General features: G+C 42.5%; 1 protein-coding gene across 1 annotated transcript in view; it reads right to left on the reverse strand.

Moving 5' to 3' along the window:
• Positions 1-411: 411 nt before the first annotated feature.
• The window catches only part of stab1 (stabilin 1), a 62,427-nt gene continuing 40,948 nt past the window's right edge, over positions 412-21,890 (reverse strand). Inside the window, exons 53-70 of the mRNA XM_056438527.1 lie at positions 21,085-21,231; positions 20,078-20,134; positions 19,817-19,979; positions 18,029-18,178; positions 17,241-17,345; positions 16,502-16,618; positions 15,756-15,888; positions 15,602-15,662; positions 14,578-14,722; positions 10,825-10,958; positions 10,149-10,314; positions 9,188-9,294; positions 7,850-7,969; positions 7,034-7,168; positions 6,132-6,236; positions 3,309-3,458; positions 851-955; positions 412-591 (exon numbers count right to left, since the gene is read on the reverse strand). Of these exons, the coding sequence (XP_056294502.1) occupies positions 523-591; positions 851-955; positions 3,309-3,458; positions 6,132-6,236; positions 7,034-7,168; positions 7,850-7,969; positions 9,188-9,294; positions 10,149-10,314; positions 10,825-10,958; positions 14,578-14,722; positions 15,602-15,662; positions 15,756-15,888; positions 16,502-16,618; positions 17,241-17,345; positions 18,029-18,178; positions 19,817-19,979; positions 20,078-20,134; positions 21,085-21,231 (2,169 nt within the window). The 3' untranslated portion in view covers positions 412-522. The remainder of the gene's footprint in view (positions 592-850; positions 956-3,308; positions 3,459-6,131; positions 6,237-7,033; positions 7,169-7,849; positions 7,970-9,187; positions 9,295-10,148; positions 10,315-10,824; positions 10,959-14,577; positions 14,723-15,601; positions 15,663-15,755; positions 15,889-16,501; positions 16,619-17,240; positions 17,346-18,028; positions 18,179-19,816; positions 19,980-20,077; positions 20,135-21,084; positions 21,232-21,890) is intronic.

A 21,890-nucleotide genomic window follows, 5' to 3' on the forward strand; every position in this document is an offset into this window, starting at 1 on the left:
CGTACTTCACGAATCGACTACTTTTAAGTGCCTCGTCAACCCGAACAATCGATTATATTTCTTTAAATGTTCATGGAAGGCATCATCCAATGAGATCTAAAATATCCATCTCAACTCTTTCAGAACACTTCGATAGAAACAAGCCCAAAGATTATTGAATTGATACAGATTAATAAACCGTTAGACCGTCGGTTTATTATGGACTATGACTTGTTGGGAATTTTGTTAATGGCTTTTTTTAAATAATGACTTTTAGGTACATTTATTGATTGAATACATTTGTAATGACATTTTTATGGCAGCTGTTTTGTTTTGTGCGGAGCAGAAAGTTCCCAAACGGTCAAAGTGAAACTCGAGGCTAACACACTTTTGATCCGACGACGGTTTAGGAAACGAAGTAGACCATCTGGGTTAAGTTAACTGACTTTTATTTCTTATTTTGGATACAGAGGATCTGAGAAGAAGCTGAACAGTGTTACAGCCAACGGGGTTATTGTGGTATGTAAACAGACCGCTCCAGTTCTACTGGTCCAGGTCCAGAATCTTTGGAGGTTCTTCCGGTCCTTCTGGCTCCAACCCCTGTCCGGCGTCCTGCGGGAGAAGCGACCACAAGAGAGCTGCTCGTGAAAAGGGAATATTTCCCCAGACTCATCGCCTTGAAGTGGAGGCCGGGATATTTAAAGTTGACCTTTTGACCTTCATAGTTTCACAGAGAGGTTGTGACCTATATACTTATAGGATCAAAGCCTGAATTCCTACCGGTGTGATTTATTCTGAATCGTGCTGCTGAGATCCTCTGAGGTTTTAGTTTAAGAACTCAGACCTGCTGGTCTCTGATTGGTCGACTCACCCCAAACGGCTCGCTGAAGGCTCTGGAGCCGCTGTACAGAGGGTTGGGGATGGAGACCAATGTGGGCTTCTTCCTGCCGCCCGGCGCACCGTCCTCATCCTCGTTCTGTCACGGAGGGAAGAACGAATGAAACTTCATCGACGTCAGAATATCCATTAAGCTCTGATCTGATCATTCTAGGTGTACTAATTTATTTATTTAACCCAGAGACTAGAAACCTCAAGCTAAGATCAGAGATTCTGATGGAGTAGTTTACCATTCAATATATATATATAAATATATATTTATTTATAAATATATAAATATATATTTATTTATAAATATATGTAAAAATATACACTACCGTTCAAAAGTTTGGGATCACTTAGAAATGTCCTTATTTTTCAAAGAAAAGCATTGTTTTTTTCAATGAAGATAACATTAAATCAATCAGAAATACACTCTATACATTGTTAATGTGGTAAATGACTATTCTAGGTGGAAACGTCTGGTTTCTAATGAAATATCTCCAGAGGTGTATAGAGGCCCATTTCCATCAACTATCACGCCAGTGTTCTAATGGTACATTGTGTTTGCTAATCACCTTAGAAGACTAATGGATGATTAGAAAACCCTTGAAAACTCTTGTGCAATTATGTTAGCACAGCTGAAAACTGTTTTGCTGATGAGAGAAGCTATAAAACTGGCCTTCCTTTGAGCTAGTTGATTATCTGGAGCATCACATTTGTGGGTTCGATAAGACTCTCAAAATGGCCAGAAAAAAAGAACTTTCATGTGAAATTCGCCAGTCTATTCTTGGTCTTAGAAATGAAGGTTATTCCATGCGAGAAATTGCAAAGAAACTGAAAATTTCCTCCAGCGGTGTGTACTACTCCCTTCAGAGAACAGCACAAACGGGCTCTAACCAGAGCAGAAAGAGAAGTGGGAGGCCCCGGTGCACAACTCAGCAAGAAGACAAGTACATTAGAGTCTCTAGTTTGAGAAATAGACGCCTCACAGGTCCTCAACTGGCAGCTTCTTTAAATGGTACCCGCAAAACGCCAGTGTTAACGTCGACAGTGAAGAGGCGACTCCGGGATGCTGGCCTTCTAGGCAGAGTGGCAAAGAAAAAGCCATATATGAGACTGGCCAATCAAAAGAAAAGATTGGTATGGGCAAAAGAACACAGGCATTGGACAGAGGAAGATTGGAAAAAGGTGTTCTGGACAGATGAATCCAAGTTTGAGGTGTTTGGATCACACAGAAGAACATTTGTGAGACGCAGAACAGGTGAAAAGATGCTGGAAGAGTGCCTGACACCATCTGTCAAGCATGGTGGAGGTCATGTGATGTCTGGGGCTGCTTTGGTGCTGGGAAAGTGGGAGATTTGAACCAGGTCAAAGGGATTTTAAATAAGGAAGGCTATCACTCCATTTGGCAACGCCATGCCATACCCTGTGGGCAGCGCTTGATTGGAGCCAATTTCCTCCTCCAACAGGACAATGACCCAAAGCACACCTCCACATTGTGCAAGAACTCTTGAGGGAAGAAGCAGGCAGCTTGCTGTCTGTAATGGAGTGGCCAGTCACCAGATCTCAACCCCATTGAGCTGTTGTGGGAGCAGCTTGACCGTATGGTCCGCAAGAAGTGCCCATCAAGCCAATCCAACTTGTGGAGGTGCTTCAGGAAGCGTGGGGTGACATTTCAACAGATTACCTCAACAAATTAACAGCTAGAATGCCAAAGGTCTGCAATGCTGTCATTGCTGCAAAAGGAGCATTCTTTGACGAAAGCAAAGTTTGAAGAAAAAAATTAATACTTCAAATACAAATCATTATTTCTAACCTTGTCAATGTCTTGACTATATTTTCTATACATTTTGCAACTCATTTGATAAATAAAAGTGTGAGTTTTCATGGAAAACACAAAATTGTCTGGGTGATCCCAAACTTTTGAACGGTAGTGTATATGTAAATATATATTTATACATATTTATGAATAAATATATATTTAAAAAATATATTTATGTATAAATATATATATATATTTATAAATATATATTTATTTATAAATATATATATGTGCACTGAAAGTGTCAGAGTTACAGCTTCCTCCAGTGCGATGATTTATTTTTAAATTATGTAAATGAGAGAGCAGCTTTCCGTAATCAGAGCAGAGGATTACGTCATGTACAAATTCGAGCAGCTCCTTTTATCTGCTGTAAGGAGCGGAGATCACACGCAGCCATGCGTCATTTTATTAGAAATAAAACTCCAAAGTATCCTCTCTGTCCGCGGAGAAAAATCTGTGTGGCATATATATATATATATATATATAAAGTAACCAGGTTACGAATGTTTCATTTGTTTCTTCTACATTTTGGAGATTTTTTTGCTGTGAGATTCGTCTTTTAACTATTCCACTGTGTGTGTGTGTGTGTACGTGTGTACGTGTGTGCGTGTGTGTGTGCGCGTGTCACCCTAAAGTAGTGGAAGCGGAAGGCGTCCGTCTTGTGTTTGAAGACGTAGTAGCCGAGTGCGGCCAACACGCACGCCAGCAACACCGACACCAAGATGGCCGACACTGTGCCGCTTGAGTGGGCGTGGCCTCGGGATGCATGATGGGAGATCTGGAGAGGACACACAGAAAATAATAATAACTGCTTATATAAGATCATCACAGTAAAACCTTTAGATCCACACACACAGACACACTCTGTCCGGCGCTAATGGCCTCCGCTGCACCGACGCCACGGAGTCGTGATTCTCCGTGCCGTGTTTTTATGATTTTATTTAATTTCTTTAACGACTTACTGTACTTTTGACATTTTTACGGCGTTGCCGTGTGACTGTTGATTCCTGTTGCCGTGGAGACGTGACTGCTTTCATTTCCCCAGAGGAGGATGAAAATTCAACCAATTAAAATGAATAATTTATGTTTCACAATCCGGGGGGTGAAGGGGGAGGGGGGGGTGAAGGGGGAGGGGGGACCAGACCGCTCCTCCTGATGGCTGACTGGCAGCCATCTTGTTAGAGGATGTGGAGCAGAATGATGTCATCAAAGCCCAAATGTTTCCAGGTTAGTAGTTTAAGGTCAAGAAAAGTGACATTCTTATACTATCACCCTGTTTAAGACGTTTAATGGCTTTTAATAAAATATATATATACTATACTAATGCTATTTAAGTACGTTCTTGTTTCTTACTGTTGCGTAATCTCGTTTGCATTGTTTTCGCTTATATTCTTAGTTTTTAACCATTAAAGTGCCTTTGAGTAACCCTTTATTTCTTTTTTAACCCTCCTGTCACCTTCAAATGTACTAACATCTTTTACCCATGGGGTCAATTTGACTCCAGCAATTAAAACCTACAGAAAATGATTAGAATTAATATTGTTTCCCAAGTTTAAGTGTGAGGTACTTTATGTTTGTTTGTTGACGACCTAAATTGCCCTTTAAATAAATAAAAAAGTTAATATTTCTTATGTTTTACAGAGTGAAAAACAGCCTGGGGTCAAATTGAACAGGACATTGAAAACATATCATGTGAATTTTATGTTTCCCCAGTTGTCCCCAATAAATTATGAAAAGTCATGAAATATGAATTTAAAAAATGATGTCAATAATTTGTTTTGAGACGTTAAACATTGAATGGGGTCAAATTGACCCCAAAGGTCACAGGAGGGTTAAGCACGATACAAATAAAATGCATTATTCTTCTCGTACGAAGTAAAATGGGACTAAAAATGTAATTTCGCAGCGTGACCGTGTTTACATAAAAACACGAGTCGACTGCAGCTGCAAACATGAATGAAACCGTCGTCGGTTTCTCGTGGAGCTGCTGAAGCTGCGGACACGAGGAACACGCGGCGGTGTCGTCGTCTCCCGTTAAAACCCGAGAGGAAACGAGCTCGCCGCGGAGCAGAGGCGGCGCCCGCGGGCACCTGGTCGCCCGCTGGGACCCCGTGAAGCGCCCGCCAGGCACGTTCTAAAAATAGAACGAGTCAACATTGAGCGGCGGCAAAAAGAAAACGTGCAGCGCTTCTGAGATTTGAGAAAGACGAGGAGAAAAGGCGACGATGGGATTTCACAATAAAACATCTTCGTGGACGTCTCGGGGGACGGAGCGTCGGGCCAACGGCGAATTCACAGCTTTTAATACAGCTTTTTTACATTTTTTAAATATATATATTGTCTGTCAGTGTTATATCTTGTATTGTCTGAAACTTTGTGTCACGTGCTGCTGCTGCCGTCTTGGCCAGGACTCTATTTGTAATCTCAACGAGGCATTTCCTGGTTAAATAATTGTAAAATAAAATAAAAATGCAATAATGTGAAAGTACGACTGAAAGCAGAGGAAATAAATGAATTGTTGTCAGGTTGGAGAAAACAGTTTTTAGCCGCAGCGAGAAGTCAAATTTGTATCGTCAGTTTGTAGATTAATTGTTTAATCAATTGTTACGTTAAATGTAATTATAAATGTTATTTAGGGTTAATATGCGATGGTTCGGCCCACTGGAGGTTAAACTGAAGTGAGTCAAATCGACAGAGTCCACGTGGGCTTGTGGAGGAGGTGAGGACGTGAAGTCGTTTGGGGGGAATGACATAATTAATCGTCTCAAGGCTTTTAGATTAATCTGATGTGATCTTCGTCTTCGTCGTCTTCGTAACCCACATAATGAATATTGATTTGGGTTCTCGATGTTATCTCAAAGTCGACTGATTGAATCTTCATTTCCTGAAAAACTTGTGCCAAGAAACCAAAACGGAGCCATCTGCTGCTGCGTGCGCCCACAGCTGTAGCTGTTGCCTAGCAACAACAGACGGGGGACATTCCATTTAGAACACAAGGGCGAGCGGGAGGCAAGGCGCCCCCTAGAGGTCGCGCTGGGAACAGCGGCCGCTCGCGATAAAGGAAACGTTTTATTCCGTCGTTTAGGACGAGAGAAAAAATGTAAATATATATAATGTATCAATGTTATACAATTGTTATTAATGAAGGAGTTTATGTAAATAAAGTGTTTCTACTTTCTTTCAAATATTGGACATTTGTTTTATTCATTTAATTTGTGTAATAATTTAAACATTTAGACGACTCTTGGTCTGTAATATTCTTCTATTTATGATTCTATTCCCGTTCTCTTATCTCTGTTATGGGTAACATGTATGCTAAGCTAGCCTAGCGTGTATAAATAAGGGTTAAATTACTTCACGTTTAAAAAGGAGCTCTTTCTTTTTGTGCTGCCTGCATGAAGCGTTACTCCTATACTAGACAGCAGCTCTGGGTCAAACCATGTTCACCCACCGGGGCGGGGGGGGCCGTCAGCGGGCCCTCGATCACGTGGATGATCCCGTTGACAGCAGGAATGTCCCACTGCAGCAGCAGCCGCCGGTTCACCAGCTTCAGCCTCTGATCGGCAAACAGGAAGAAACTCAGAATCAAGAAACTTCAGTCAATAACGTCATCGAACGCCTTCATGTCCACAACGCCAAGTGTGTGTGTGTGTGTCTGTTTCTGTGTGTGTCTGTTTCTGTGTGTGTGTCTGTTTTTGTGTGCGTGTTCTGTGTGTGTGTGTTTTTGTGTGCGTGTGTGTTTGTGTGTCTGTTTGTGTGTGTGTTTCTGTTTCTGTGTGTGTGTTTGTCTTTGTGTTTCTGTGTGTGTGCCTGTGTGTTTGTGTGTGTGTTTGTGTGTGTGTGTGTGTTTTTGTGTGTCTATGTCTGTGTGTGTTTCTGTGTGTGTGTGTTTTTCTGTGTGTGTGTGTGTGTGTGTTTCTTTGTGTGTGTGTGTGTGTGTGTTTGTGTGTGTGTGTGTGTGTTTTTGTGTGTCTGTCTGTGTGTGTGTTTCTGTGTGTGTTTGTCTTTGTGTTTCTGTGTGTGTGTTTCTGTGTGTGTCTTTGTGTTTCTGTGTGTGTTTTTCTGTGTGTGTGTGTGTGTTTTTGTGTGTCTATGTCTGTGTGTGTTTTTGTGTGTCTATGTCTGTGTGTGTGTTTCTGTGTGTGTGTTTGTCTTTGTGTTTCTGTGTGTGTGTTTCTGTATGTGTGTCTTTGTGTTTCTGTGTGTGTGCCTGTGTGTGTGTTTGTGTGTTTCTTTGTGTGTGTGTGTTTTTCTGTGTGTGTGTTTCTTTGTGTGTGTGTGTGTTTTTGTGTGTCTCTGTGTGTGTTTCTTTGTGTGTCTATGTTTGTGTGTGTGTCTGTGTGTGTCTCTGACCTCGTTGTTGCCGTGGGTAACAGTCAGGTTGAATCCGAGCCTGGATACGATGACTTCCTGGTGTCTCAGATCCTTAAATGGTCGAATGCTGTGATTGGTTGACACGTGATACTCGAGATCTCTACCAGAAAGAGTCTGAAACACACACACGCACACACACACACGCACACACACACACAGATTAGATTCCCGTCCTGCTGGTATTCTGATTGAATTCAATTGGTTCTAAAGGTTAAAGGTGTAATGAGGGTCTTTGATCTGAAGGTCAACGTGTTGCTGTGGACCCAGTTATTGAACATCATGGACGAATGCTTCAATAAAACACTAAATTCCACGTTCTTTGTTTTTAGGATAAAATAATATAAAATAAAACACAATGATGAACACGTTAAAAATATAACACGAGTGCACTCTCCAGGCTCCACGGCTTCAACGAAAGAACTCTAAATATTACAAGTTGTTTCAGGTCCTAACAGAATATAGAATGATCATGAACAAATAAAAATACTTATTATTGTCTTTACAAATACCTATAAAACTGTACGTTTTAGTAAATATTTAACTTGTGTATTGTGGACATGATGGGATGGTAGTGATGGCCCTGAGGTCATAGGTTACGGCTTGTGAACACACTTTATGAAACATGTCAATGAATGGTCTTGTTTGACGCGACTAAAGTATAATCAAGTCAATAAGTAACATAAAATACTTCTAACTTCTTGTTGAGGTTATCAGATTCATATAAAAATCCATAAAGTTAGTGAACTTGGGGTTAAGTAAACAACGTGTGCTTAGTATTTATGAATGGTGAATCACCTGGTTCGGGCCGAAGCCGGCGTCGTGAGGGACGAACAGCGTGAGCTCCGACTTCCTGTGAGACATGAACTCAACCAGCTGGCGGCCCTCGGGGGACCGGCCGCTGTAGTCCAACAGCAACTACGGAGAGAGGGAGGGGACAATCGGGCCAGAGCCACATGTTAAATGTAGTCTCTTAAAGCCCCATAATGGAGTTTTTCGTTTTAGCGCCCCCTTCAGTTTTGGAGGTATTTAACGTTTACTTCAGTGACGTGAATACCCAGTTACGATAGATGCAGCCTCGCATACACTTGTATTGATGACCAGACGAAGTCAGAAACCAAGAAATGATGTCAACCGATAAGGTAAGAATATTCAAAGATTTTACATAAATATGACTGCATAGTTTTATTCATTGTGATATCGGAGATGAATGCTAACATAACCAAAAGAATGACAACATTTAGTTTAGATGAAATGGCGATCGCGTTTTCAGCCTATATACGTTGTTTTCTAAATGTTTGAATGTGGAGTACGTGTGATCGAATACAATATTGTTGACAACACCAAAAAGCTACATATTCATAATTTACATTGGAACATGTAATTCATTACAAGAGACTTCGCTTGCTTCGCCCTTATACTGGAGCTGAGAGCGTGGACTGGCACTATATGACATTGCGTAATCACTGCCAGAAAGCAGGTCGATGTCCATCCGCCCCGGATCGGGCGGCTCCAGAATCCTACATAGCGGAGTTATTTCCCCACAGACCCCCGATGGCAATGGCGGAGGCGCAAATCACCATATTAAAAGTCATTGTAGCGGCACCATTTTTTTCAAGCTGTTATTTTACAGTACAATTGTTGCAAAATGTTACTTTAACGAAGGTGAACTACATTTTATATAATATCTTTGTTGATATATTTGAACCCAGCACTGTGCGTTATATTTAGAAGCTGTCCGATGTTGAACTCAGGCAGACACTTCCTCTCTTCCTGTGTAGACAGGAAGTTAAAACATAAAACAACAGAGCGCTTCCTGGTCGGACGACAGGAAGGAACAGCGAGCCAGAAGAGGAACGACGGAGCCGCTACGATAACAAGCTCGGTCTCACAGTTTTGTATTTCTGGAGCTCCACATTTGAATCTCTCTCACGAGTCAAGAGCTGAATCCTGCAGATCAGCTGATGAAATATGAATAAAACACATTTATTTTATTAAGTTATTTTGTTTATTTATGTTTTATTTATGCCATTGTGTCCCCGTTTTGTTGTGCATTCTATGCCTATGTTTGTATTAATTAATTACCATGTAATTATTACTGTTATTATCATTATAGTATGTCATGGTCACACTCACCTTGTAGAAGATGGAGAAGTTGCTGGACATCGCGAGGACGCTGGTCAGGACGCCGTTACAGAAGTCTCCGTTTCCGATGTAGCCGGGAGAACACATACAGGAAACATCTGCACTCACGCACACACACACACACACACACACACACACACGCACACACACGCAAGCACACACACACACGCACACTCACGCACACACAGACACACACACACATGCACACACAGACGCACACTCACGCACACACACAGACGCACACACAGTATCTGTCAATATTCTGATTGATATCAGACTCACTGCTTGATCTGTTGACTTAAATTGCTAGATTAGTCGATTAGTCATCAACAATTTTGATAAATATAATAATTCAAGTTATTTGTAAACACTATAAACATTCTATGGTTTCAACTTTTTAAATATGAGGATTTTCATTTTTCTAAATTTTCATTTTGGTTCGTATTTTTATTTATTTATTAATTTCTGCTCTTGAATGTTTTACTCAATCAACATGAGCATAGTCCAAAGGAGAATTTATAAATCTGACAATATTGTCAATAAATTGAACCAAATACTGCTGGAATTCTAATTGTTTTTAAATTAATCTAAATGTTTTAAAAGGATCTGAATGTTTTTAAATTTATCTGAATGTTTTTTTATTAATTAGATTTTTTTTAAATTGATCTGATTTTTTAATACATTATTCTGAATGTTTTTTAATTAATCAGAATTTTTTGAATTGATCTGAATGTTTTTTAATTAATCTGAATTTTAATTTTTTTAATATATAATAGAAAAAAAGTTCCTCCGGTAGAAGAATTAAATGTATTAAAATAATCGTTAGCTGCAGCCCTGGATTATAAAGGCAATAGAAACTGAATCCAGAGGGAGCTCTGTGAGGCTCCAGCAGAATAAACAACAACAAATTAGAACAACAAAAGGCTGCCGGGTCACCGTGCTGCCTCAGTACCTCTGAGCCTGAAGCAGTAGGCGTCGTACTTGCTGCTCTGGTCCACGGGCTCCTTGTAGAGCACCAGGCCCACGTGGTTGTCTCCACACCTGACGGAGGGGAAGCGGGTCGGGTAACCCACCTTCCCCCCCTCCATCCAGCCGGCGACACACAGGTGCATCCCCAGCTGTCGGGACCAGAGAAGAAGAAGAACCCGCAACAGCAGGATGAGTCACCAAGACAACCAACAGGAAGTAGTACTTCAAGGAACAGGAAGTAGTACATCTGGCATTTGAGGAACATGAATGAGATCATCCACAAGTTAATGGTTCAATAAACTGCTGTTCATGGTAAAGTTGTCACAGCTGTTCAGAGTAGTCTCTCTACCTCTCTCTATCTATCTCTCTACCTTTTTCTATCTCTCTCTACCTGTACCTCTCTACCTTTCTCTACCTCTATCACTACCAATACCCCTCTCTCTACCTCTACCTTTCTCTCTCTCTCTACGTCTCTCTCTACATATACCTCAATCTACTTCTCTCTCTCTCTCTACCTCTCTCTCTACCACTCTCTCTCTTTTTCTCTTTCTCTCCTAAACAAACATTGGTCTTCTTCTCATAAATATGCCGTATGCGTTTCCACGAGTGAGCCGGATTGATCCGGTCCGGGGTCTCTATGGAAACGCAGGTGGGTTTACCTGCTGTGCGTCTCCGAGCTGTTTGAAGCTGACCAGCGTGGCGCCGTCGGCGCGGCAGGCGGCGTCGGCCTGACTGAAGTTCATCTTGTACTTCCCGTCCGGAGAGCGCAGGTTGAACACGCCGGCCGTGTTGGCTGAAACACAAGAAACGGTCTTCAGGTTCTTGAGTGAGTCCAGGCCCGTCAGAAACCGTCACTTCCATTAGTGACCTGGAGGTCACGTGGACAGAGTCAGGGTTTCAACTAGAGTAACTAGAGGTACTATAGACTCAAGGTCCTATAGACTAGTGTTACTATAGACTAGAGGTACTATAGACTAGAGTTACTATAGACTAGAGTTACTATAGACTAGAGGTACTATAGACTAGAGGTACTATAGACTAGAGTTACTATAGACTAGAGTTACTATAGACTAGAGGTACTATAGACTAGAGGTCCTATAGACTAGAGGTCCTATAGACTAGTACTATAGACTAGTTACTATAGACTAGAGGTACTATAGACTAGTACTATAGACTAGAGTTACTATAGACTTGAGGTCCTATAGACTAGAGGTACTATAGACTAGAGATACTATAGATTAAAGGTACTATGGACTAGAGGTACTATAGACTAGAGGTACTATAGACACTATAGATTAAAGGTACTATGGACTAGAGGTACTATAGACTAGAGGTACTATAGACACTATAGATTAAAGGTACTATGGACTAGAGGTACTATAGACTAGAGGTACTATAGATTAAAGGTACTATGGACTAGAGGTACTATAGACTAGAGGTCCTATAGACTAGAGGTACTATAGACTAGAGACACTATAGATTAAAGGTACTATGGACTAGAGGTACTATAGACTAGAGGTACTATAGATTAAAGGTACTATGGACTAGAGGTACTATAGACTAGAGGTCCTATAGACTAGAGGTACTATAGACTAGAGATACTATAGATTAAAGGTACTATGGACTAGAGGTACTATAGACTAGAGGTACTATAGACTAGAGGTACTATAGACTAGAGATACTATAGATCAGGGGTGCTCACACTTTTTCAGCATGCGAGCTACTTATTATGTGACCAAGTCAAGGCGATCGACCGACGGGGGGGGGGGGTGCTAGTAAGTGTGCTCACCTACCGCGCGGGACCCGAGAAGAGTTGTTGACGGGGGGTGCTAGAGTGACTTTTTCTTTGCTCCGTCCGTCCCGATGCGCGCAAACCGGTGTCGGGAGCTCCGCGGCGCACGAGACGGCGGGCAGAGGACTGTTAACGCGACACGAAGAGACAGAAATGACATGCTGCTGCTGTAATGTCGCGCTCGAGAGAAAGTGAGAGGGGGGCGGGCCAATTTTTTTTAATGTCATGCGATCTACCAATACTACGCCGCGATCGACTGGCAGGTCGCCGCGATCGACGTATTGAGCACCCCTGCTATAGATTAAAGGTACTATGGACTAGAGGTACTATAGATAGATAGATAGATAGATGTATACTTTATTGATCCCGCAAGCGGGAAATTACAGGCAGATCCAGGAAGATTACAGCATAACACGAGGGAAGAGAGGAGAAAATAAAAAACAACCCCCAGAATATGCCCCTAGAGGGGTACAGTGTGGGAGCAGAAAAACACCTCAGCACAAAAGCACATACATCTAAACAAGACATGCAACGTGAGGAAGGGGGGAGGGGAGGTAAACCAAAGACTGGGTGGTCAAGCTCAGCCGTAGGGGGGCAGAGGGTAACCAGCGTAGACAGGCAGCCAGCCATCTGGCAGCCCGTTAGAGCGCCAGTAGACCACACTGGGGGCATAAAGCAGGCGAAGGCGTGGGATGGGGGTGAGGGTAGTGAATGCATATCAGTGTGTGTGTAGAGTGTGTAGTGTGTGTGTAGAGTTCGTGAGTGATTGGCCCGGTAAGTCGTCCTCCCCCAGGCCACAACAGACAGAGTTCTCAGTCCGCAAGATGGTCGTTGCCATGGAGATAGCCTTGAAATGTCCTGGGGATACAACAACCACAGGTGTCTGTGGATAGGGGGAAGGGAATGAGAGAGGTTCTCACTTCAGCGATCTTCAGGGGAGTTGTTGTTCCAGTAACGGCCTTGGCCAAGGCCCGTTCTGGTTGAGGGAGCCGAAAGCAGATAAGATTGGGATTGTTTGGTCTTCCAGCAGCTACATCCAATTTGCGCACCTACTATTCCACCACTTTCCTCCCATTTCCCAATAGGATTTCAAATCGATCCAATTTCGTCGGGCAGCCTTAGGGGGCTTTTAACGGCTGTCACCGTTTCCTTAATTTTCCGATAAACCAGGGCAACGCCAAATCCAAACAGCAGAAATCCTGTAATCATAGTTCGAATAGGTAGATGTCATCTCGCCCTCCACGGAAAGGGCTGCTAGGCACACGACACGTCCATCGTGTAACCAGCTGCAACGTCCCGGCAGGACGGGCAGGTTCCCCCGAACCCAAGCTTCTCGTCGAGAAGACGGTGTCAATTTCGTTGAGAGACCAGTTGATCAGATGACCAGTTGATCGGTCCATAGTTTTAGTTCGAAGAGCAATGAGGAGAGAGTCTCTCAAGTATATGACAGACAAGACACGGACGAGAGAAGCCAAGCAGGGAAGGGAAGGTCATGGGGAGGAGAGGGAGAGAAAATGCGACCGCCTTCGTCGAGAGCCAGAGACTAGAGGTACTATAGACTAGAGGTACTATAGACTAGAGGTACTATAGACTAGAGGTACTATAGACTAGAGATTCTATAGATTAAAGGTACTATGGACTAGAGGTACTATAGACTAGAGGTACTATAGACTAGAGGTACTATAGACTAGAGGTACTATGGACTAGAGGTACTATAGACTAGAGGTACTATAGACTAGAGGTACTATAGACTAGAGGTACTATAGACTAGAGGAACTATAGACTAGAGATACTATAGATTAAAGGTACTATGGACTAGAGGTACTATAGACTAGAGGTCCTATAGACTAGAGGTACTATGGACTAGAGATACTATAGATTAAAGGTACTATAGACTAGAGGTACTATAGACACTATAGATTAAAGGTACTATGGACTAGAGGTACTATAGACTATATATACGATAGACTACATATATTATAGACTCTATATTATCTATCGTCTACAGGTACTATATATACTAGACTAAAGGTACTATAGAGTCTATAGTACCTATAGTCTATAGTATATATAGTCTACAGGTGCTATACACTACATATACAATAGGTACGCGTTAACACTTCTCGGCTCCCGTGCATCGGGACGGAGCCCCCCCCCCCCCCCCCCGCAGGTAGATCATTTTGACTTGGTCATTTTATAAGTAGCTCGCGTGCTGAAAAAGTGTGAGCACCCCTGCTATAGACTGTAGACACTATAAACTCTATAGTACCTATAGTAACTTTAGTCTATCGTTTCTATATTCTATAGTACCTTTAGTCTACAGATACTAGAGACTCTAGACACTATAAACTACAGATCTTACTGTCAATACATTCAATCAAAACATTCGTCCCTTGGATGTGTTCCATGTTTAACGGGCGCCATGCGGTCGTGTCTTTAACGAGCTCTGGGCGTCACCGGCCGTATTCCAGCTGATTGCTTGTTGATGTTTGTTTACGAGTCCCAGAGCCAGAACTGATAAACAACATCACCACGGCAGCTACCTTCTCTCACTGCAATGGCCGACGCGGCCCGGCAGAGGCGAGGTGCCGAGCGTGGCGATGAGAGTCGGTGGAGTTACCATGGTAATGCAGGTCCTTGCAGGTGGCCGCGGGGTCGCAGCCCCCGTTGTCCTCCAGGCAGCGGTCGACAGGGGGCACCACCTTCTCCAGGCACTGGACTCCGTTACCCAGGAAACCCGGCAGGCACTCGCACTGACGCTCGTTCTGGAGGAGGCAGATTACTGATCATCTCGCTGCATCACTACGTGGTGGTCAATGATCTTCTCCAACTAGCCGGTTACAGCCAGTATCAGGATGTTAATGTGAGTATTTAAGTTATGTTACCATACAAGCCGGCTCGGGGAGTAATGCCGTTATATAATAAAGACAAAATGAACTGTATACCGTCAGTTAAAGGACAAAAAAAAGTTTAATTTATTGTATGTACAGTTAGTAAAAATAACGAATATTAGTCAATTTAATATTTTATCACACTACCGTTAAAAAGTTTGGGGTCACTAAGTAAAGCACTGTTTTTTTCAATGAAGATAACATTAAATGAATCATAAATACACTCTCTACATAGTTAATGTGTAAATGACTATTCTCTGGTGTTTAATGAAGTCTCTACAGAGGTGTGTAGAGGCCCATCTCCAGTGTTCTAAAGGTACATAGTGTTATCGCCTTAGAAGACTAGCGGAGGCTTGAAAACCCTTTTTATGTGAGCGCAGCTGAAAACAGTTATGCTGGTGAGAGAAGCTATAAAACTGGCCTTCCTTTGAGCCACAAGAAGAACAACATTAATATTTACAATAAAAATCATTATTTATAACCTTGTCAATGTCGTGACTATATTTTATATTCATTTTGCAATTTATTTGATAAATAAAAGTTTGAGTTTTCATAGAAAACACCACATTCTCTGGGTGACTCCAAACTTTTTAACGGTGCTTAAAGTAACTCTCCCAACACTCCTTATAAGACATAGTGAGCATTCGTTCAACTAAGAGTCTTGTTTGTTGACGTCTGCATCTCTTTTAAAAAAGAATCCACCCCCCCAAAGAAACTGTCTTGATTCTTAATCCTTTGAAGGTTTTTACTCACCGGCCCGGTGAACTTGCAGGAGGCAAAGTCACTGCAGCCTCCGTTCTGCTCCTCAATACACCTGCAGCACAGACAGACAGGTAGCTCACACTCCTATAACGTCTCCTTTGGGAATCCCAAAAAAAAAAAAACAGAGGAAGAGAATTTCGCTTACCTGTTGATGGACTCGCAAGAGTAGCCGTCTCCTTGGTAACCGCTGCGACAGGTGCAGTTGACGAGCAGCGCCGTCTGGTTACAGTCTGCGTTCAGGTGGCAGCCGCCGTTGTACTCGGAGCAGAGGTCTGGAGCTGCAGAGCGGCGCATCATAAGAATTTATTTTATTTTGAATTTTTGATTATAAGACAAAATACAATAAAAGACATAACACCTAGAGGATGACGAAACAGTGGACACATCATAAAGTCAGAGAAAAAATAATTAATAAATACAAATAAATAAATAAAAATGCATGTGTACATGTGAGCTTTTTAAAAATCATTTCATTTAATTATTTAAAGAAACAAAATACATTGATGATGGCAGATGTATATGTATGAGCGTATGACTGTACGTGGAATTGAACTGGTTTCCAGGAAAGGGAAAATAAAGAATAAATAAAAAGAATTAAGATGAATTAACTAATCGCATCATAATGATAATAACGCCTTTAATTGTGGAGCTCATATTATGCGTAACAAACCAGAAACAACAACAATATCACAACAATAAAACTGTCATCTGATACAAATTATCTACAAATCATTCTTCCCGTCCACAGGAAGAAAATAAAAGGCCGATTAGTGTTTACCTGAAATGAGCTGTTTACATTTAATTTACGTTATTTGTTTTAACAAAGTACATATGATGATAATGAACAAATAATAATACAAATTCAGTTTCTTTGTCCTGCAGGTCACTCACGTGGCTCGGGGTCGCAGAAGGTGCCGTTGCCCTGAAAGCCGGATTTGCACTGACAACCAGAACCCGGCACGCAGTCGGCCTGAGCGTGGCACCGCCGGCACTCCTCCGGGATCAGGGCTGCACACAGAAACAATCATTCAAAAAAGAGAAATCAAAAAAGAAAGCGGGGCTATAAAACCGTTAAATAATTAGATTTGTTAATTATTTAGAGAACATTTTCAAAATTAATGAATTAAATACTGTCTTGTGGTTTTATTACAGTAAACAGAGTTCATACACATGTTGACCAATGGATCTCTAGGACCAAACATTATGTGAAATACACGAGTATTTAACTTAAATAAAGAAGAAATATGTATATAAATGTTTATTCTTTTAATCAAACTGCGTGAATGCAGAATTTTCCAAAACTTTTGGGATCACATTTTTTTCAAGGACTTTTCCAGGACTGAAAATAACCATTTTTAAATTCCATGATTTCCCCAGGTTTCCCATGACCGTATGAACCCTGGGTACCATTATTAATCGGTGAGATACAGTCACATATGTAACGAGTTTGTTTTGGGTTCTCCGGGTTCTGAATGTCTCGTCGTAAACCTTCAAAAAAGACCCCGTGCTTCTTTTGAGTGGTTTTGATTGACGGTGAGAAAAACTGCAGAACAACTCAAGCCGACAAACATCCTGCACTCACATTTCATAAATTGCAATCGGGCGCTCACAGTCCGGGGGGGAAACTCACCGATATTGATCTGGCATTCATCGCCTTGCCAGCCCGGGTTACAGGAACACTTCCCAGAACCTTCCATGCCTGCATCACACCGTCCTTCACGCCCGCAGCTGCAGCCTGAAAGAGGAGAAACAACATGACGCCCGGACTCTGATCATTCAGAAATAATCTCAGAATAAAAGTTTGTGCGGACGGAGGAGTTACGCAAGAAGTTACGCAAGAAGTTACGCAAGAGTCTGGTAACTCGGAGGGTGATTGGCAGCCGGAGCTCTTTGATCGGCGTGAAACTGAATCTGTCGGTTCAGACGAGACGGAAGCAAACCACGTTGGAAAAACTTATATATATATATATATGTATATATAGTTTAGAAAATATTATACATTCAAGACGGAGTTTTACAGAAGGGCAAGATTTAGAGAATAAGTTGCAGTTTCATATCTTCAGCACCACAGACAGCGTCGTGGATTTATCGATAGTGAGCCCGCTTTATCTAGCTGGACTAATATATTCAACCCCTCCACCCGGCACTCGCTCTGCAGTCGTGTGCCGGGTGGCCCGTGTGTTAATTTGACTGGCAAAAGAATCGTATAGATACGAGACAAAGGATCCCAAAGCAACAGTTTCAGTCCAGTTTCAGTCTTTGCGAATAAAAAAAAGAGCAAGAAGATATAAAAAAGTGTCGGAGCTTGGAGAATATGGATATTTATTGACGTTTTAAAAGCAAATACACGAAGCGCACTAAAATACATTCCTATCTTATGGTAATTTAGTTGAAAACAAACCAGAGTTTTGAGTCTACCTGTGCAGTTGGTGCCGTAGTAGGACGTGCCACACCGTTCACAGGCGTTGCCGACGAAGCCTTTGAAGCACCGACATCTTCCTGAAGCCTGCATGCCATCCTCACATTTACCGTGGTTACTACAAGGGGCCTCCAGGCCACCTGGACAAACTGAAACACACACACACACACAGGTAAGAGACACAGGGAAGAGGCGGAGTCAAGTGAGGACAAAGAAAAGAGACACAGGGAAGAGGCGGAGTCAACTGAGGACAAAGAAAAGAGACACAGGGAAGAGGCGGAGTCAAGTGAGGACAAACAAAAGAGACACAGGGAAGAGGCGGAGTCAAGTGAGGACAAAGAAAAGAGACACAGGGAAGAGGCGGAGTCAAGTGAGAACAAACAAAAGAGACACAGGGAAGAGGCGGAGTCAAGTGAGGACAAACAAAAGAGACACAGGGAAGAGGCGGAGTCAAGTGAGAACAAACAAAAGAGACACAGGGAAGAGGCGGAGTCAAGTGAGGACAAAGAAAAGAGACACAGGGAAGAGGCGGAGTCAACTGAGGACAAACAAAAGAGACACAGGGAAGAGGCGGAGTCAAGTGAGAACAAACAAAAGAGACACAGGGAAGAGGCGGAGTCAAGTGAGGACAAAGAAAAGAGACACAGGGAAGAGGCGGAGTCAAGTGAGAACAAACAAAAGAGACACAGGGAAGAGGCGGAGTCAAGTGAGGACAAACAAGAGACACAGGGAAGAGGCGGAGTCAAGTGAGGACAAACAAGAGACACAGGGAAGAGGCGGAGTCAAGTGAGGACAAAGAAAAGAGACACAGGGAAGAGGCGGAGTCAAGTGAGGACAAAGAAAAGAGACACAGGGAAGAGGCGGAGTCAAGTGAGAACAAACAAAAGAGACACAGGGAAGAGGCGGAGTCAAGTGAGGACAAACAAAAGAGACACAGGGAAGAGGCGGAGTCAAGTGAGGACAAACAAGAGACACAGGGAAGAGGCGGAGTCAAGTGAGGACAAAGAAAAGAGACACAGGGAAGAGGCGGAGTCAAGTGAGGACAAACAAGAGACACAGGGAAGAGGCGGAGTCAAGTGAGAACAAACAAAAGAGACACAGGGAAGAGGCGGAGTCAAGTGAGGACAAAGAAAAGAGACACAGGGAAGAGGCGGAGTCAAGTGAGGACAAAGAAAAGAGACACAGGGAAGAGGCGGAGTCAAGTGAGGACAAAGAAAAGAGACACAGGGAAGAGGCGGAGTCAAGTGAGGACAAACAAGAGACACAGGGAAGAGGCGGAGTCAAGTGAGAACAAACAAAAGAGACACAGGGAAGAGGCGGAGTCAAGTGAGGACAAACAAGAGACACAGGGAAGAGGCGGAGTCAAGTGAGGACAAACAAAAGAGACACAGGGAAGAGGCGGAGTCAAGTGAGGACAAACAAGAGACACAGGGAAGAGGCGGAGTCAAGTGAGGACAAACAAAAGAGACACAGGGAAGAGGCGGAGTCAAGTGAGAACAAACAAAAGAGACACAGGGAAGAGGCGGAGTCAAGTGAGGACAAACAAGAGACACAGGGAAGAGGCGGAGTCAAGTGAGAACAAACAACAGAGAAAGGGTAACATCCTGATTCAAATAATACTATTTATTAAGTAACTAATAACTTTAAAGTGGACTGCAATCCTGAGACACTTCAGCCATGAAATGAACCCGGCTCTGTCCTCCAGAGGGAGACGTCTAGATTTGAAGGGCCTGTCTTTTGTGGCACCTTTAAACAATCTTTACGTAACTCCACAGGTGATGCCTTACCTTGGCAGTCTCGGCCGTAGTGGTTTTTGCAGCACTGTTTGACCCAGGAGGAATACTGACACACTCTCTTACAGCCCATAATGCTGAACGGGTTGTCCAAGTACCATTGGGAGTGGCGCCGCCCGAGCGAGGGGGACCTGTTAAAACAAGGCTCCGTCTTTCCCTGGAAGAAGAAGGCGGGACTTACGTTTATCTAAATGTATCATAAAAGCTGCTAATGTTCACACAAAAAAATATATACAAATAATAATGAGATCTCACCGTGTCTCGGTGTCTGAAGTGGCAGGTTGGGGGCGTGTTGCAGCGTCCACAGCGACCCTGAGACAGTTTAACAAAAAGTTTAATGAAATAGTGAGAAAATGTAGTATTTAAACCAAGAATGAGAATTCCAAAGCGTACAGGATGAACTTAAATTACATAAATGAATGAGAGATAATAGTTTGATTAAAATAATAAACATGTATTTTCAGTTAAGGTGCGTTCACGCAATGAAGGAGCGTATGCCGGCTTATATTTTGAGCGTCATTCTTATAAAAGCATATTAATTATTTAAAATTCAGTGTAGATGAACTTATGAATACATAACATTTCTATGACTTTTCCAAAACTTTTGGGATTTATTTGTTCCCCATGACTTTTCCAGGCCTGGAAAAAAACCATTTACAAATTCCATGACTTTTCCAGGTTTTCCAAGACCGTGACTTAAAGGTCAGCACAGCGTTGTGTTAACTTCTGGTGTGACCAGAGCTGATAATATAACTATATCCTAGTTTGAAGCAGCACATTATGCTTTAACTGGTAGTGTTTTGTACTTTCCGTTTGTTACATTTAAATGTGTCTTAGCTTTGGTTTTGTTATTGTTTTTCGCCAAAACTCCACACATACAAACACCCAAATATGTCCTAATATCATCATAAGTAACTAGAACGGGCACTCGGTAGAGCGCATAGCTTCGCCGCAGCCACATTTTGGCATTAGTTGCATGCCAATTGGATAAAAATTGACCGTGCTATGGTAAAAAGAAGATGTTGACCTTTTCATGACCTTGGCCTTGACCTTTGACCCGATCGATCTCAAAATCTAATCAAATGGTCCCCGGATAATAACCAATCATCCCACCAAATTTCATGCGATTCGGTTTAATACGTTTTGTGTTATGCGAGTAACACGCATACAAATAAATATATAAATAAATAAATACACAGCGATCAAAACATAACCTTCCTCATTTTCAATGCGAAGGTAATAACAACAACAGTTCTTCCTACGGAGGTGGTTTTGCTCTGCATGTTGTCGCAGACCGCTCCCATGCCCGGCGGCTCCAGCAACTGGTCGATGCCGTAGGCAACGCCCTCTTTGAAGTCCAGGAAGCGCTCCACCACCCTGGCTGCATTCTCATTAAGCCAGATAGCCCCCTGAAAACACACACACACAACCACACACAGACACACACACACACAACCACACACAGACACACGCACACACAGACACACAGATCAATAACTTTTTAAGCTCTGCCACAGAACCAGAACAGACATTTTCAGCATGCCACGATTAGCAAGCTAGCTAACTATCCACCTGTATGCTAGTTAGCCAGCTAGCATGCTAACTCCACCGCGCTTTCATACGACACCGGTTACAGAAAGAAGTCACTCGTCCCACAGAAGCAGTCTTATTTTCTACACTGTGACAAGAGTGTGGATGAAGCGTTAAGTTAAAATGTTGGTAACATTTTACTAATTTATTACGCTTAATAATGCTAATAGTTAGTAACGCTAATCCTCCGCTGCTTGATTTAGTCGTGACAACACCTAACTTCAGTAAGAGGTATGAAAGCATCAAACTCTGGTGTGAATGGAATAAGCTGGGCTAACGTATGCTAAGCTAACATAAGCTAAGATCAGTTATGCCGTTATTGATCCCCAGGGGGTCAATTCAGGTGTTGCAGGCAGAACTAAGTGCAGATCAATAGGGAAGTGAAAACAAATACAAATAGATATATTTGTGTTTTTGTGTGTCCTCCAGGGAGAACCCCGAATGACTCCTGTAAGCCAGGAACATACTGTAAAACTAA

Source organism: Pseudoliparis swirei, chromosome 18 (assembly GCF_029220125.1).
Source record: "Pseudoliparis swirei isolate HS2019 ecotype Mariana Trench chromosome 18, NWPU_hadal_v1, whole genome shotgun sequence".
In the NCBI taxonomy this organism is placed as follows: Eukaryota; Metazoa; Chordata; class Actinopteri; order Perciformes; family Liparidae; genus Pseudoliparis; species Pseudoliparis swirei.